This window comes from Pteronotus mesoamericanus, unplaced genomic scaffold (genome assembly GCF_021234165.1).
Source record: "Pteronotus mesoamericanus isolate MK-2021 breed Mesoamerican mustached bat unplaced genomic scaffold, CSHL_Meso_final contig_557, whole genome shotgun sequence".
Taxonomy (NCBI): Eukaryota; Metazoa; Chordata; class Mammalia; order Chiroptera; family Mormoopidae; genus Pteronotus; species Pteronotus mesoamericanus.
In genome coordinates, this window is record NW_026555200.1 from 3,832,005 (window position 1) to 3,849,768 (window position 17,764).

General features: G+C 43.7%; 1 protein-coding gene across 6 annotated transcripts in view; it reads right to left on the minus strand.

The window, feature by feature from the left end:
* VPS13D (vacuolar protein sorting 13 homolog D) overlaps positions 1 to 17,764 on the minus strand; it is a 224,503-nt gene that overhangs the window by 149,486 nt on the left and 57,253 nt on the right. For all 6 annotated transcript variants that reach the window (XM_054579727.1, XM_054579726.1, XM_054579725.1 and 3 more), the window contains 10 exons: positions 17,304 to 17,514; positions 15,058 to 15,229; positions 14,762 to 14,874; positions 12,721 to 12,933; positions 9,084 to 9,349; positions 7,598 to 7,731; positions 5,113 to 5,268; positions 3,456 to 3,666; positions 2,880 to 2,954; positions 314 to 520 (listed from right to left, as the gene is read on the minus strand). In XM_054579727.1, the coding sequence (XP_054435702.1) occupies positions 314 to 520; positions 2,880 to 2,954; positions 3,456 to 3,666; positions 5,113 to 5,268; positions 7,598 to 7,731; positions 9,084 to 9,349; positions 12,721 to 12,933; positions 14,762 to 14,874; positions 15,058 to 15,229; positions 17,304 to 17,514 (1,758 nt within the window). The remainder of the gene's footprint in view (positions 1 to 313; positions 521 to 2,879; positions 2,955 to 3,455; positions 3,667 to 5,112; positions 5,269 to 7,597; positions 7,732 to 9,083; positions 9,350 to 12,720; positions 12,934 to 14,761; positions 14,875 to 15,057; positions 15,230 to 17,303; positions 17,515 to 17,764) is intronic.

Here is a 17,764-nt window from a genome sequence, read left to right on the forward strand (position 1 = left end):
CACAATATTCAGATACATAAAAAGATAAACAAGATAGAGAGACCAGGAATTATTTAGCTAGAGCTGTTAATGAAACAGAAATTTTGTCGATGACAATTTCAATTATTCCGCAGCTATCGGTGGAAGGCCACATAAGTCAAATAAATACACATTTCTTTAAAATACAAATAATGAGAAACTATGGAAAACCATTATCTAAATATTCTTCCATCCTACTAAGTAGAGGAGAGCATGAATAACACAAAAAGGCCCCAAATAACTCAGCCATCCCTGCAAGCCTTCAAGGCGAAACGAAAGCCAGGCAAACACTCACGGGAAAAGGTGAGCTCGGCAAGAGGGACGTCACAATCCATACAGTCGTCGATGAAACAGATGCACACGCTCTCGGCTCTAATCTCCACGCCCGAGATCAAGTGAGCTGGCGCCGTCCCCTGGCCCTCTCGGCTCTTAGAGGCCAGGGAAAGAGACTTCAGAGGCTCGGCGTTCTTAAACAACCAACTTGCTGCCTTTTTCAATTGGCCTTCAAAGAAAGTAAAAGGTGATCAGTTCAACGAGTTCCCACAGCTACTCAAGCAACTCACAGAGGAAGCAGAAAAAGTGTATAGGGACCTACGGGCCAGCCCAATAGAACCTTGATCCAGATGTATTCTTAAGACACACAAAAAAAGAAGAAATAGCATAATAAGAGGAATTCTGCTTTTAAGCAAATAACAAGGCCCTCTTTGTTGCACGCCTTCCACTCAATTTACTACATCTTTTATGTTCTGGCTCAAAATGCTTCCCAAAGGCCATCCTTCCTCTATGACATCTGTTGAAGGAGGGAGAGAAGAGAGAAAGAGAACCCAAAAGAGTGCCACTTGGTATTTAAGTCCTTAATCTTCACTAGGTAGTTTTTCATAGACTGATATGCGCCTTTGTAACTGTTCTCAAAGGTCTGTGCACATACTTTGTCTTCTCAATCAATCACAGATTCCTTGAGAACAGATGGCAATGAGAATTGCATGTGTGTAATATGCAACTGCTAAATAACAGCTCCCTGAACACAACCAGATTGCTAAAGCTAAAAAAGGAAGGGAGGGAGCGAGGGAAGGAGGAAGGGAGGGGGAAAATGGAAGGGAAGGGAAGGGAAGGGAAGGGAAGGGAAGGGAAGGGAAGGGAAGGGAAGGGAAGGGAAGGGAAGGGAAGGGAAAAGCAATGGAACGGCGGGGAGCGGTTAAGGGCACGGGCTCTGGAGGAAGGTGACCTGGCTTCTGAACCCCGGCCCTGAACTAGAGCTGGCTCTTGGGCACACTGTCCAGCAGCGCACACTCACAGACTGGCCTGCGGAGGGGGCTAGTGAGTGCAGTGATGGTCTCACAGCTGAGCCTGCCATAAAACAAAGGCTCTAAAAATGTCAGTTGCTATTATCATCTTTATTTTTAATGGAACTAAACCTTGGTTACTAAAGAAATAAAAAAATAAGAAAAATCCCAAAGGCTCTTAGAAATTTTTAAAACTATGTTTGAATTGTCAGAGTTAAAAACAATAGGAAAAGCAAACATCAAGGGGTATAAAGTTAATTAAACCAAAAAGCAATGATGTAAAAACAAAACCAAGGAATAAAAGATAACTAGGTCCACCTTCATTTTTTTTCAGAAAGAAAAAGATGTTAATTAATGAAAACAATTACGTGGTGAGGCCAGCATCCTCACATATAATTAGTCAAAGTATAACCTGGTACAATCTTTCTAGAAGATCTGTCAATTCAAGCAAAGAGCCAAAAAAGTGTCTATACCCTTTGATCTGGTATTTGCAATATTAATTCTCTCTACTCAAGAGGTACTTAAAAGATGTACACAAAAGTTCATACCAAAACAATGTTTATCACAGAATAATGTGCAATACTGAAAGAATAAAAGGCAACTGAAAAATGGTTAAATAAATTACAATATATTCTTAGTTCAAAAATCAACGTTTACAAACAATGGCAATGACATGAGAAGGCGCTGCTGATACTCAGGATGTCATAATTGTAATTATTCCATAAAGTTGTACTGCAAAAAAGGCTAACAAGCTGTATCTGCAATACAATCAATACACAAAATACTATAAATGTGTCTGTGTGCGTGTGTGCGTGTGTGCGGGGGGGATACATAGAGAAATGGAAGGAGAGAGCATGCACACAACTACAAAGAACGGGATCAAACAGAGCTTTCGCTGTGTCCTCTGCATGAAGAGAACGGGGACACAGACGAACGTGGCAGGCAGCGTGAGGCCACCGACAGATCACAGGCAGACCTGCCTTCAAACCCACCTCAGCCCCTCAGTGACAGAGGACCTCGGGCCCATTTACTCAGCCAGTTTCCTCATCACAAGTGGCGATAATAATGCCTACATGCAAGGCCTTTGAGGATTCAACAAGAAAGCGCAGAGCTAGGCCTCTAGGGGCTCAGTAAGTGGCCACGGCTATGAGTGTCACCAGCAGTACCCGTACCAGGGCAACAATGGCTAGCACCTATGAAGCACTTGCTGTGTGCTAGGTGTTTTGTTTAAGCACTTTGCATATACTAACTTATTTATATCGAACCTCCAGAGAAGTCCTCTTACTCTCATTTTACAGATAAAGAATCACTGGCACAGAGAGATTAAGTAACTTGCCCAAGTCACTAATAAGTGGTATCTAAGTGGCAGCGGAAGGTTCTGAGACAGATGGTCAGCTCCAGCCCATGTTCTGACCCACCATAAAACGCGGCTGCCCGTTCTCAAGGGCCCACAGAAGACCGAGGAGGTCTCCAAACACCCCCGCCCCCTTCTAAGTCACTCTGCGGGACTAGGAGAGGAAATGGAAAAGAAGCATATTATCAAGATAAAGAGGTAATGGAAACACTCATTCAAATTACCTTGACACACCAAAAGAGCTTTGCGACAATCATCCATGCCGAAGCCCAGCTCCTGCAGCCTAGCCAGCTGTAGCTCTAGGAAAAAAGGCGCATGATTTTTATTATTAACTTTGTCAATTAATCCACGCACTAATTTAAGTAAACAAATTCAGAAACTGGTGATTAAAACATTTCATTCCTCAAGGCAAAAATGGACTCCTAATTGAAGACTTCTATCAAGTGTATCCTGAAAATCTTAGAAGCCTTTGTCCATATATTGATTGTGCTTTTAAAAGCTTAAAATTGAAACTTAGTGTTAGCTACGTAACTTTAGAGGAAAACTCAAAGTTTAAAACCAAACCTTAGCTTTATCCACATAACTCTGGAAGAAACTGTAAAAGGAACCATAATATACGCTAGAGCAGTTAGTCTGGGGTGTTAAAATTTAAAAAATTACAGAGGCATATTTAGGTTCGCAATGATACTTAACGACAAACAATTAAACTTTTAACAAATTGTGCAAAAAGAAAATCTTAAAAGTTAAAAAGAAAGAGAGTTATTAGGAAGACTGAGTGGGTTTTACAGTTAAACACCTACCCAAGACAGGATCTAAGGTATGTCTTGTCCCTTCTCTGACTTCCTCTCCGACTCCAGAGGCCCCAGAAAGGCGACTGCCACCGGAGCGAGCCTCCAAGGACACGGTGTCAGGCGCCGCAGCGTTAGCTTGCTCAGGGATGGATTTTGCGATGGCAAGAAACAGCTGAACATCATTATAGGAGAGTCTGATATCCAGGGCTTGTAACTGAATCTATCAAAATGTAAAAGGTGGAAGTTTTTAAAGTTGCCTCCGGCTTTGTGTCTACACCTCCTACAGGTCCAATTCCTAAGTCAAGTTTCAGAAGTCCCATAGACACTGCACTAAATTTCTCATTTGAAGTCTCATTGAAGACTGGAGAGACCACAAAATTAAACGTTAACAGCCATGAGCCAAGGTATCTCAGCTATGAGGTCAAATGTTCACAAAACTGCACCAAATAAAAAATACTAAGCTAGAAAAATTACTAGAATGAATACTTCAGTAGGCTAACTTTCATATATTAACCCTTAAAGCAGAGAATCAAAGAATGCCTGCAGGGGAGACAGGATAGCCTATAAGCAACACTTTCTAAATCCATTTTGCTTTATCTATTTAATTTTTTAAGTCTCTGAAACAAAATGACCAACCAACAAAATTTTCTGTTCTTTATTCAAACAGAACCTTAAATGAGTCCTGTTCCACACTGACATTTCCTAAAACCTGGCCTTCCTCAGAGACCACCAATACAGCTACCACTGGTGAGAGCCGTACAGACACCAGCACCAGACCCCTTTAAAAATGAATACACCCTGTTAGCCCTGGCTGGTGTGGCTCAGTGGACTGCGCATCAGCCTGTGAACAAACATGTCCCCAGTTAGGTTCCCAGTCAGGGCACAGGTCTGAGTTGAGGGCCAGGTCCCCAGCTGGGGGCTTGTAAGAGGCAACCAATCCGTGTTTCTCTCTTGCATCAATGTTTCTCTCCCTCTCTCCCTCCCTTCTCCTCTCTCTAAAAGTAAATAAATAAAATCTTTACAGAAATAAAGAATGAAAAGAATGACTGTTCGAATGTCTGGGTATGGCGCTTTACGTATTAATTTTTTTGAAGGTCGAAAGTCAGAATGGCTTCTCTCGCTCTTTCAGGGTCCTCTGGTTCAAATGGAGTGATTAATCATTCCCGTCCGCCAAAGAAATAAAACACCGAATCCCTAAGCCTTCCGGGCCCGGCCTCGCCCGCCTTTGCCTCGCTGTGCACCCTCCCAGCACCTCGCATGCCTCCGGTTCTAGTGAGACCTTGCTCTGTCTCACTCATGCGGGCTGGGCCATTACCGCCCGATTTCAAGGCTTCCTACATGGTGTGCTTTCCCTCTCGGCCTATTGCTGTTTATCCTTCTCCTCTGCACGGACTCCCCTGGCCCTGAGTTCCACTCACCACCAACAGTCCTACCTGCATTGAGTTCTGCTTTCTGTAAACTATTGCAGGATGTCAAAATTATACCAGACAATTAAAAAGTTTTTTAGCCTCCACAAGACACCAAGATCTTAATATAGGGACAGTATCGTTTTTATTCTGTTTAGGCTGCGGGAACTAAAATGCTGTGGGGGCGAGCAGAGCACCTGAGCGTCCCAAGCTCAGGAAAGCGAGGTGCGTCAGCGTGTCACACAGCTTCTCGTCCTCACCTCCAGGACAGGGGGGAAGTCTCCACTGTTGAACGCATCCATCAATCCTGAACTGTTCTGATAAGAAGAATTCCCCACCAGCTCCACTTGAATATGTACTGGATCAACAATCGAAAGAGCTGTATCATGCTCATTCCCTAGTCGGCACGAAAATACCTGGGGAGGGAAAATGCAATATGGTTAGAATTAATGCCTGGTTTAGAGGGAGCCTAACCATCAGCAGAAAAAGGGACTATCTCAGGAGCCAACAGCCCTATATTATCTCAACACCCATAACAGCGGCTGAAATGTTGTACAGAGTGAGGCTGGTACTTCACGCACTGCCAAGAGCACGCACAGTGGTTCGCGTGAAAGGCGGCTCAGCAACACATCACAAAAGGCTTAAAACTTTCACTCCCTCTGACCCAGAAATCCTGCTTCTTTCTAGGAACTAGCACCTAAGAAAATGCTACAAAACCCAGAAAAAGTCACTGAACCACTATTCAATAAATAAAAACAATTAAGAGCAACCAAGGTTTTATCACTCAATATTCTCATCTACTCAATAGAATATTTTGCAACCATTTAAAAGTAATAGTTAAAACCACCATATGAAATTAGGAAGATGGTTACAATATAGGTTATATGAAAGCAGCCCAATCAAAATAATTACTACACCCTGACTTTAAGGAAAGAAGCACATCCAAATGTCAACAGAGATCATGTATGGAGGGATAGGTGGTTACTCCCTCCCTTCCCCCAACTGTATGTTCTATAGCCGTTACTTTCACAATTAAAAATAACCACATCAATTACTGAAGCTGGGTAATAGCCACACAGGAGTTCATTGTTATTGTTTCCTTTGTACATGCTTAGAATATTCTATTTCAAAAAGTTTTAAAATAAATATATTTTATTTATGGGGAAACAAAAGAGAAGGGAGGGAAGACTCTTATTATAAGACCAAATTAGTGGGATACATTGTAACGGGAAAATAGTTAATAAAATAAAAATAAATAAAATTCCTTTTGTTACAGGAAAGAAACAGAAGGCCGCTGGCAGGAGGAGCGCAGAGGTGGCGTGGCCGCCCTGGTCTCCCCACTCCTCCCCCAGCGTTTGTTTGGTTTTTTGGGTTTTTTTTTACATTTTCTAATGATAACGAAAAACATGTTTGCCACCAAGGTCCTTTGCTATATTTAAAATTAACTCATTTTGCTTTCTTTATAAGTTTGTCCCCAATGACATACCAAGGCGGTCTTAAAATTCAGATTCAACTATGCTGCCTAAAGAACAAGATTGAAAGGGTTTCCAGGAATCTCAAATATTTTGCCATGTAGTTTTTCTAAGACTCTGGAGCAGGAAAGTTTCATTTTCCTTTTTTCTTCAGGGGCTTCTGCTACACAAAACCCAATTGTACCTAACAGTTCATTAATCAGTCACCAAGAGTTTCCATTCAAAGCTGGTATTGTGCTAGCCTGGAAAGCAGAAGAACAGCGATTTCATGATCAGCTCACATCACACCAGCATGCAAATCCTTCCTCTCAAACGGAGGTTTCTCCACATGAGAGAAACAACTAGTCAAGAAGTGAAATCTCTACTGGTTTCACTCAGCTCTATCTGACCAGGAAAAAGAAGTACCATATGTGGTTGACAGTGAAAACAAGTTTTGCTCCTCCAACTTCTGAACGGTACCGCTGGGAAGACTAGGGCACGAAAAGTTCAGTCGCAAAGGGGAAGGAAGTGATGAGTAACCCTGGCCCATTCTTGTAATACTATCGCAAGAGGCATGTTAGCTGAGATCGGTGACTTAAGAACATTTGAGAGATAATAATCTGCCTTGGCCACAACCCCCCGGCTTACAAAGAGGCAAAGCAGATTTGGTTTAACATCGTACTATACAATTTCCAGGCTGCAGAGACCACTCCGATGCAAGTTATCTCTTTCAGGAGACTGAACCAGGGCCTGAAGCAGCGCTATTCACTCCTTTAGGTCATGCTTGAGTCTCTGGAGTTGCCCTTTTATAGATCAGATGTTCCTAAAAGGATGATACATGAGATCCTCAATCCTTTTATAACCAAGTTTCCATGACCACAAAGCCCTCAGTCTTCACAGGACAAGCGCCCACGGTGGGGACGCGGGGCTCCAGGGGAAATGAGGACCACTTCCCCACCTTCAGAAATTTAAGGACTCGACCTGCAGAACTAGAGGACACAGCGGGGAGCCTGACAGGGTAGAGGGGACTGAGGGAGTCTCCTTGAACTTCCTGAGGAAGGGAGGGTATGAGAGAAAGAGGTAAAGCCCCTCCGCACATCAACAGCCTCACACTGGAAGCCTCGACGTGCACATTCGGATAAGCTGGGAGATTGGAGGAGAAAAGGAAAAGAGGAGGCCAGGGTCTTCCAGTTCACTGTTTCCCCAGTGAAAGATCAGGAGGTAACATTCTCTTACAGCTGCTTTTCTCTTGAGCCAAACATGTAGTCTTTTGATCAACACATAGACTTCTTACCTCGATGCCAAACAAACTTCCTGAAAAGGGGCGATCGACAAATCGGGGCTTATAGGTGAGCACTGTGGTGCCTTTGAGAATAACAGCGTTGGTATCGAAGCAAGACACGTCCTCCACGACCACAAACTCCGTACCTGGGAAGGAAGCCTCGTTAGCCAAGCTGTTGGAAACTGGGCAGCACGTGTCTGCCGGGAGGCGCTAATCGATAAGATCTGTTCTCCAGGAGGCCAATGTTCTCCCCCACTGACCCCCCTGAACAGATTCTGAGAGTCTGGCCAGAGAGCCGAGCCGAGAGGGCACGCACAGGCAGGAGAGACTGGGGTGCAGTTTCTCTCTTTAGAATACATTGTTAACCTTGGTCGCCTGGGAGGACTGACAGGCAATTCAGAAGGTCAGGGATTTATCCCTCCTCCAACTGCTAACCTGCTTTAAAATCCCTGGAAACAGATTCAGATACGCATGTTGGTCAGGCAGCGTAAGACACTACGTCAGCTATGTAGCTGTTCACTTGTCTTCTAAGAATGCAGACCAATGTAATGAAGAAATTTTTGAAATTAGCACCTGCCATTTCACACTCAGTTTGTTCATGGCAACTTTATTTCCCTTTATACATGGGATGTTTTCAACAGAAACCATGTATAGATTGCTCTTTCAAAACTAAATCCATTTAAAATGCTAGCTGCTCCCAACCTATTGAGTAGTTAATAGGAAATATCACAGACAACAATAAATACACAAATACATACAAATGTACTAGAATACTTCACTAGTTAACAAGAGGCATAATAATCCTGTTTGCAAAGGAAAATATTCTCTTTGTAGAGAAAAAACATTTATTTACCTTCTAAACTAAGGTTTTCATGTACCAAATTTGTCCAAACTCAGTAAGGCACATCGGTTGGGGCCCGAAAGAGCAAATAAAAAGCTGAAGCCAGATTTAACACTGGGAAGAAAGACCATCTGCCCAGGTGGTGTTCAAGCTGGGAGTGCGCATTCGGCGGGCAGAGGAGAGGGGCAAGAGACCCTGAGGCCTGCACTGTGGGCCAGGTAGTTCATACCTAAACACAGGGGTCAGGAACTTCAATGACGGTTGGTCTATAAAAGATTCAAGTATGCCCTGACAGAGTAGTTCAGTCGATTAAAGCATCCTCCCATTAAACCAAGGTTGTGGGTTCAATCCCCGGTCAGGGTCCATACAAGAATCTACCACTGAAGGCATCAATAAGTGGAAAAACAAAACTAGATGTTTTTCTTTCTCTCTCCTCCACCCCCAACTCTCTAAAAATCAATAAATTGAAAAAAAAAACTACTTTTTAAAATAATTTTAAAAAATCAATAAAACTGTTGCATCATCCTTTAAAAAAAAATTCAAGTGTGTAAGTGCTCATGTTAAAAATGAAAAGGCAATAGGAAAGTTATGCTGCAACACACACACTGAGCCTAACATTCAGTCTAAGATCCGTGACTCACACATATGAATAATCACCTGTTACGTTGACCTTGACCTCCAAGTGCCTTTCAGTGGACACAGGAAGGGAAGACCGCCTGGTAACTACTCCACTCTTCACAGTTTTGGGAACTACAGCAGATTCACTGCTAGAGTTACGGTGGCGAGAAGGAGTAACAGTAGTTTGTTTCTTAATGTCACTGGGAGTGTGGAGAAAATCATGGACTAACAGCAGCCAGTCAAATATGAGAAACACGCGGAGGTTGTTGAGAACTACTGTAAAACAGGAGGAATCCTTCGTAGATCTACAAGAAAGAAGACCAAAAAAATAAAATAGGAAATGGGAAACATGGTATTTCATTAACCTACAAATGTATTACTTAGTTTTGACAGATGCTGTTCTAGCATTTTCTAAACTGACAACTATATCAATAAACTCTGAACACTGGTATAATAAAACATTCAATGTCTGTTTTCAAAAGTTTATCATATTTTTAAGCAAGAATAAAAAGAAAGCACTATAGTATAGTCCAATGGTTCTCTACAAGGGGTGACTTTGTCCCCCAGAAGAGATATTTGGCAATGCCTGAATACATTCTTGTTTGACACAACTGGGGGGTTACTATTGGCATCTCGTGGGTAGAGGCAGTGATGCTACTAAATAACCCACAATGGGCAGAACAATGCCCACAACAAGAAATTACCCGACCTAAAAATGTCCATAGTGCTGAGGTTGAGAACTCATGGTACAGTAAAAAAGAGCAGAGGCCGAAATCCTATCCCTTAATATCTTGGGTAAGTCACGGACCTTCTCTGAGCCAGCTTTCTCACTTAGAAAACGAGCAACATGAACACTGTAAGAGATGAAGCTGCAGGCACAGAACAGGGTTTGGCTACACGTCAGTTCCCGTCCCCGCGGGCTACATCGAGGAGATCCGAAAGGCGCTCACTCCTTGTTGTCTAGGATCACTCTCTTATAAACACCTACTTCACATACTAGTGCTCGACAGGTTCCCTCCCTGGAACCGACCTGAGAGCCCAGACCTTTCAGCCTGAGAAGGACAGATAAGATGACATTTACTGTAGGTATAACCCCAAGCACCCTAGAAGTGGAAGAGGAAAAGAGAACATTCACTTTGTAGTCCCCAAGACCCGAAATCCTACATTGAGGGGGACTATACATATCGAGGGGGACTCTCAGGCCTGGCCTGGCCCTACCAGTGCACAGTCGGCACGAACGGGCAGCACGAAGGGAAAGGGCTGGGGCGGCTCTCCCCAGCTTCCTGGGCTGAGCTGTGTTCTGTGAGCCCAGAGCGGCTCTGGGACTCTAGCTACTACACGTACCTGGTCCATGCCCTAAAAGGGCCCCTATTCTGGAAAAGCTGATTTGGAGATACTTGGAAAGCTGGCTTCCCCTGTCTCCCATTTCTCCTAAACCTGGCTCACTGCCCCTAGAAAAAGGGCACAGTGATGTATGTCTCCTTCATACAGACGCTGCATTTTTCACCGAAACACTTTACCCTTTTGTAATAGAGAAAAAATGTGGCCCTCAGTAAAAATTTTCCACCCCGTTTTGAACACGGGCCGTCAGAGCTATGCACTAACTGGAAAGTCAAAGTGTGTCTGATCCCTATTCTGGAAAATATTTCAAGCCTTTAAACACTGTGAAATGATTTATATTTGACACACAAAATCCCAACAAAAGAGCAATTCTTCTTGAGACACAGAAAGCGTTCAAAAGTTCCAATCGAGAGAACGTGTTAACCCTCTCGCTAACAATGGTACTTCTGTTAGCAAGAGCCAAGGTAAGGCTTTATTATTTGACTCCCAGAAATTATATACCTTGAGTATATAAATAGAACAATATTTCAAGGCCACATATACATTAAACATGATAGGCTGAAAAGCTAGTGGACAGTTTTGGAAGCCAGATCAATAATAATAAAGCAAACCCAAAAAGAAATTGTTTCTGCAGACGGACCAAATATATGCAAGCCCCCTGTTCAAATAAACATCATCTTCAAACAAAGGAGCTGCAGCAGCACAGTCAGCTCTCACCTGACTACAATCAGCCCAATCGCCTGAAACGGGGTGGGCCGCCGACCGTTAGAAAAGATGTGGGCTTTGAAAAGAGAGGCCCAGGTCTGAGTTCTGTTGCTTCGCTTGCTAGCTGTGTGACCGTGGACGAGTGACAACTCCCTCCAAGCTTCTACTCTGGCATCTGTCAAATGGGGAGGAAGCCGCCCGCTTTGCAGACCCGTGAGAATTAAACTGAAGGTAGGTCAAACCTGGCTCCTGGCAGGGCTCAGTAAGAGACAACTAGTTCATACGAGTATAAATGTCTACTTCACTAGGCTTCCTCAAGACTTACGGAGAGACCACGGCCTCTCCCTAAAATACATCTCAACCCTGAGGAATTCACTGAACAGCACGTGGAAATGTCAGGCATATTTCAGCATAAAAATATAAGAATAATCTTGATGATTTTTTTTTTCTTTTTGTGCCTAACCAAGAAGTTTTCATTTATTTCTCTTCACTTACCCCAGCTTTTTCACTTGTTGGTCTGTATTTACAACATAGCTGATAACACGATGCACGAACAGGATAAAATTGACACTGTGCCCAAAAGGTCTCCTTTTGGCTTTGCGTGGAAGGATTTCTTCAGATCAGACCTAACTATTCAGTTTGCAGGCCAAGGCTCACTTAGTCATAAAATCTTACCACAGTACATCATAAAGTAACAGGACCCATGTCAGGAATAATAATTAGGCTTTTACCATCTGTGCCAAGCAGTAAGCCAGGCTGGTACAGTTGTTCTTTTCTATTTTATAGAAGAAGATGCAGCTCAAAGAGTCTAAACAGCTTGTCCTAGGAACACAAAGCTAGGAAGTGGTAAAGGGAGGTTTTGAGCCCAGATCTGTATGATTCCAAAACCGCACTTTGCACAGACAACACTGCCTCCCATAACACAAAAAGAAAAACAGAATCTAGTTCAGAGGCTAAAGCTCTTTTGAATGGAGAAGTGAGTCAGCAAGGCTTGCACAGATAAAGTGGTAATACAAGTCAAAACCACCTCCCCTTTTGTTATTTCTATAGACAAAAGTCTTTCTTTGTCCTCAAACAAGCATAGTTTCTTCCTTCCCCAAGTTGCTTTACATATTAAAACAGTTTAAGCTAACAGGCAGGTTGATCTCAAGAATCTGACTTAACTCTAATCTTCTTTTTTTTTTTTTTTAAACAACAGAGACACCTTTTGGCCAATAAATGAAGCTGCAAGGTTACAGGAATTCTAGGCTAACACACAGTACATTGCACTGATGTGCCATTATGTATTTATCTTTTCAGTGATTCGTTGGTCCTCTGGGGCTCTAAAGCTGACACGGCCTTGGCCACAAAAGAAAGTACAGGACTACCTCAGTACTCATTGGCTTCAGACCTCGTCAGACCCAGTACTCGTCACATTTTGACGGGGAAAAAATGTTTCAGCATTTGGCGCTTACTTGGGACTCAGTGCACTTGCTAGAACTTGCATAAGTCACGGCACCACCCCACAAGAAAAGATTTCTGATGGGAAACATTCATTTGGTACTTGCTGGTTCCAGCACCCATCATGAGTTCCATAACAAATTACCAACGACTGCCGAGGTATGACTGTATCTCAAGAAAGATGTACTACCTGAAGTGCAGCTCAATCTGAATGGAGCCTTGGGTTGTGCTGCTGTTCTTGGAGGGCTGAAAGATACAGCTGAAGACATTTGTCGTGCCAGGACTGGTCTTCTGCCCAGCATAGCGAGTGTCAAAAGCCATCATGGAATGGGAAACCAGATTAACGGACTTGGTTTGGTTGGAAAAGCTCTCATAGAGCAGTTTACATTTCTTGAAGTCAAATCTAAAAGGAAGAAAACAGACAAGATGTTAAACTCTTTCCTTTTACAAAACTTTGCAAGTTCAAGGTCAAGGAACAAAATAATAACTATGCCAAAGTATGAAGGAGAAAAACTTTCATTCTAAGACCTGTCATTGATTTTAAGATTCCTCAAAAGGGGCTTAGCGTCACTGTGCCCTGTATCTTACTTTCCATTTCCAAGGATACAATCTTGTCCACAGGGATTTCATAAGGAATAGCAATACCACATGCGTATTACCTTCTTGGTAATGAGAATTAGCATTCTCATTTCTCATCTTAAGTCTAAGAAGGCTGTACACAGGGTGTGGCAAAAGTAGGTTTATAGTTATTTGGATGGAAAATAATACAATAATTAAAAAATAGTAATACAAGAATAAACTCTGTGCTTTACATACTCACAACTGTAAACCTACTTTGGTCTCACCCTGTATACGTAATAATTCCCAAGGGAGGTCGAGAGTCCCTTTGGTCCTTCATCTGTCAACTCCTAGCCTGCCTGGAGGATTCTCTCTCCACAGTTTGCTGAATTTTCATGTAAGATCACTACAGCTTAATGGGAACTAGAAGAACAAAAAATATCCTTCATTAAAGAGAAATAATGCAACTCATCCACCAAAAGGAGATGCATTTAAGACTGACTTTTTTTCATAACAGAGGAAGCTGCAATAAGCAACTCATCATTACTCAGTACCATCACAACTGTCTGTACAGAACTACCCCATGTTGGAAAAACCTAAGGGTACAGCCAATAATCAAAAAAAAAAAAAAAAAAAAATTGCAATTAACAAGACAATCAACACTGAATCCCGGCTTCACTATACCACGTTCTCATCAGCTGACTTAGATACAGACCAGATGGATTTTTAAGGGAAAGACAAAGCAGAAGATAAAGTGCTTCTGTGGGGAAATCACTAGCCTTGAAGTCCTGTTTTCAAATATCAAACCACTTTTCCAGCCATGTAATCTTAACACTAGTCGAAAACCACCTGGAAAACAGAAATAATATCTGCACAGCCGTACATGGCTGTCAAGAGAGCTAAATGGAAGGTAACCAAGTGTGCCAGCACAATGCGTTCTTGGAGGTTCCATACCACGAATCACAAATTCCTGGTCCACACTGACCAAGCCAATCAGCGAAGCACCAGGTATGCACACTTCCTTTCTGAAGGAAGTTTCCTAAGTTGCTGCTCAGCTCCCACGATTTCCAAGTGAGAACATGGGCCAGTAGTGCCAAAGCTTCCAATTTTTCAAAAGAAACCGAAATGCCAACGTTTTATGTGAAAAGCCCCAAGTTTTCAATGTCGGCCAGCGAGGGAGCCACGAGCGCCGCTCATCAAGCAGTCCCGGGCCCCGCCTCTGCAGACTCACAGGAAGACCGCACATCCTGACTTGGTCGTGCGTGTGGGGGGACCATGTTCCAGCCCCGCGAGGTTTGCCAGGGCCTTAGCTGCACTTTAAAGCCCTCTCGGGCCCTTGTTTTTCTCGCTGGCACATCAAGGATCTGTCTGCTCTGTCAGCCACCGTGACTACAGTGAGCAGAGCAGCCTGCGACCCATGTAGCATGAGGAGGAAAAAACACCTTCCCTGTCCTAAGTCACGAGCATTTTAGAGGGCCTGCTGTGGCAGCACAGCCTAAGCCATGTTGCCCTGTACAGCGATGACTTTTGAAAAGCGCTGTGCAGACCACGTTCAGCTGGGAACCGCCGCTCCAGAACCTCTGCTCTCTGCTAAAGCAAAACATGTGGGTTATTTGTACTAAAGTCACTGTAATATTACCATTATTATAAAAATAATATAATTGGAGCCATACCTCGCTAGGGACCCAGCACCTTCTTTTCCTTTCGGATCTTTCAGCTCCAGACTTACGTTCACCATGTCAATGAGGAAGCACATGCATGTGTACACTTCTCCGCTCAGGACAGTCTGGAAAAAGAAAACATTGATCAAGTCATAGCTGATGACGCCAATCTAAGAGCAGGGTTAATAGGACAAGAAATCCCATTTGCTTATTGCTCCACCTTCTTCCCCCTGGCGATCTGAGGAATATATGCAAAGGGTGGTCATCAGCTGAGACGAGAGTTACAGAAGGACTATGGTCTCACTCACATGAATTCTTGGGTCTTGTAAATCATAAGGCCGCATAAACTCCTCTATGGGCTCTCCGAGGTTGTTCTCCAACAAACCGCGGATCAGCTTGTATTTGTACAGATCCAGGGAGCAGTGGACTGAGGAGAGGTTGCCATGGATAGATATGTCTGGCACTGTATGACTTATCTCTCTATGAAAAAAGAAAAGAGGTCGTTTTCACAAACAAATCACTAGCTTAACAGCGACATAGCTCACACCCCAATACAGGAGCTACACAGTACCCACCTTCATTATCAACCAGTTAATTTCTAACTGCCAACAAAAAAACATCATGTGGCTCCAGATGAGGAAAGTTAGTGTGACTGAGTGTCACACTTCAACTACAAAGAGCCTCTTTTCTCCCAAAATGCACATTTACAAAGTCCCCGAATCTAATGAGTTAATTAAGTAATATATTAAAAAGGAAAAAAATCTCATGAGACTCCGAAATAATTTAAACATTATAGTTGGAACAGCAATAAAGAAAAGATGACAAGCTCTTTACTTAACTCTTCAGATCTAGTGATAACTAAAGAAATCAGGGTTTTATACTGAGCCCAGAGGGGACATTAGGATAAAATCTGCGGCAGTGACTCGTCTCCATCGAGGTGGCAGGAATGAGTGGAAGCAGCTCAGGTCGAGGCGCGACACCTCACCTCACACTGAAGACCTTTGCACTGCCCCCCCCGGGGGCGAAGGGGGCCTCACAGGTCCTGCAGACACTGTGCTGTGCGTATATAAAATAGAGGGTTAGGATTTCAAGTGGAAGAGGGATATAAAAAATTACTTTGTCTAGAGAGAAAAACCTACATGCAATAAAGTGAAATAAGACCAGCGATGCAGTCAATAACGGAGAGCTGGAAAGGATCACCGCGTACCCTCCTGGGTTCCTGTTTGTGTGGTGCGAGAAGCTGATGGATACCTTACGTTCGGTTATCACGTTCTTTCTGGGCTAACAGAGTATAATTATTTGCACATAAACACTGATGAAAGTGGGTAACGTTTAGATATGGAGAGTAGCAAAGCACATTTTTTTTTGGAAGCATTACTTGAAAAGAAAACAAAGTGTTCAATTTCTAAATAATGAAGCTCCTCTTAAGTCTGCTAAGCCAGTAAAACCAAATACAGCCCATGCCAACCATAACTGACCGCCAGCCAGGGAGCACTTGAATAACAAGAAAGAATGAAATGCAAAAATCCCAGCGAGAGCCGCTAAACTGTATCATTAATCCAGACAGAAACGAAAAAGTGACATAAAAGGACTTGCCCAAACCCGAGGACTGCAAAGGGAGGGGCCAAAGGGGGACTCGAGTCACACTCTCTGCCAGCAACAGGACTGCTTTTCAAAGCACTGCGTTATGGCCACTCTGCATCTTCCCCTGGAGCTGAGGTGCAAATGTTGCCACGTTCTCCAAAACCAGGGCCTCGGACTGAAAGCCATCGTGCACTGGAGCCGCAGCCTCCGCCCGTGCACCCGGGCCCGGTGGCACAAACGCCGCCAGAGGACCGTGTCAATACACACACGTGAGGTCGGCCCTGAGAGCAGGCTTTGCGGGGGCTCAGGTAGAGTCCGGGGATGTGTATTTTCAAGAGCTTTCCCAGCCAGGTAGGGAACTAATGACAACTGAAGCAATGTTCTGAACCACAGAGAGAAGCATCTGTGTTGTGAGGCCAATTAAAAGGTAAATTAGAGTCGGTTCATTAGTGCTCATGGAGTACTTTAAGATCGCTTAATGGAGTGAAGTGGGCAAAGCCACCTCTAAACAGTCTTTCTGATTAAGTAGGCCTAGGGGCTAAATAGCAATGCCAGGCTAGAACCTATTGTTTTGGGAACAAATAACCCAAATGTCGCCTCTTCCAAAATATTCTCTCTGCCGCCGCCACCAGCTAACTACACCAAAATCCACGCTAAACTCATGTCTCTTCCTCTCCTCCAAGGCACCTGTTGCGATCCTATTACAGTTTATAACACTGACTCAGACACTAAATTAGAAGCATCTACTTGCCTTCCTACATCCCTCAGCAAAATGCAAGCTCTGGGAGGGCAGAGGTTTCTTCTGTCATCATAGCAGCCCTCATGCTAGCACACAGTTGGGACTCAAGGAGCTCTGTTACACAGATAAAGAAATAAGTGAGTACCTATTCTCTTTCAGACTTACCCAGCAGCACTGATTTCCAACTGATTAGGATTCTATGACAGACGTTATTCAGATATAAACACTCACTTGTCCAAATTCCTTTCCACCTGCAATTTCAGCCTGCAAGGCTCAGTTAGCAGGCTTCCTCCTGTCTGTCGCACGAAGTAGGAGGGGAAGATCAGATCGCCACTACCGTCGTCTGAGGCCTTAGCATCCTCTCGTGGATGTCTCTCTGCAGCGAAGATGTCCATGTCTTGTAGATCCACGACAATGCAATCCAGCAGACAGACGTGGTCTTCTGCAGTCACCCAAGGAGAGAGAGAGAGGAAGAAAATGGGAGCCAGAAAAGGCTGGCCCTGAACAAAACTAAAAAGCAAAGAAAGTTCATTCCGTCTTGGGAAAAGGTTTAGAACTGCCTGCTTCAGAAAACGAGGGGTCCAGAAGTCTCCACTCGGGCACGGAGCCCTCCCCCCGCCACGCTCTGTGTGCTGGCCACTTCCCGCTCGCTCACCTCCACGTCCGTGTCTGTTGCGCCACAGTTCCTCAGG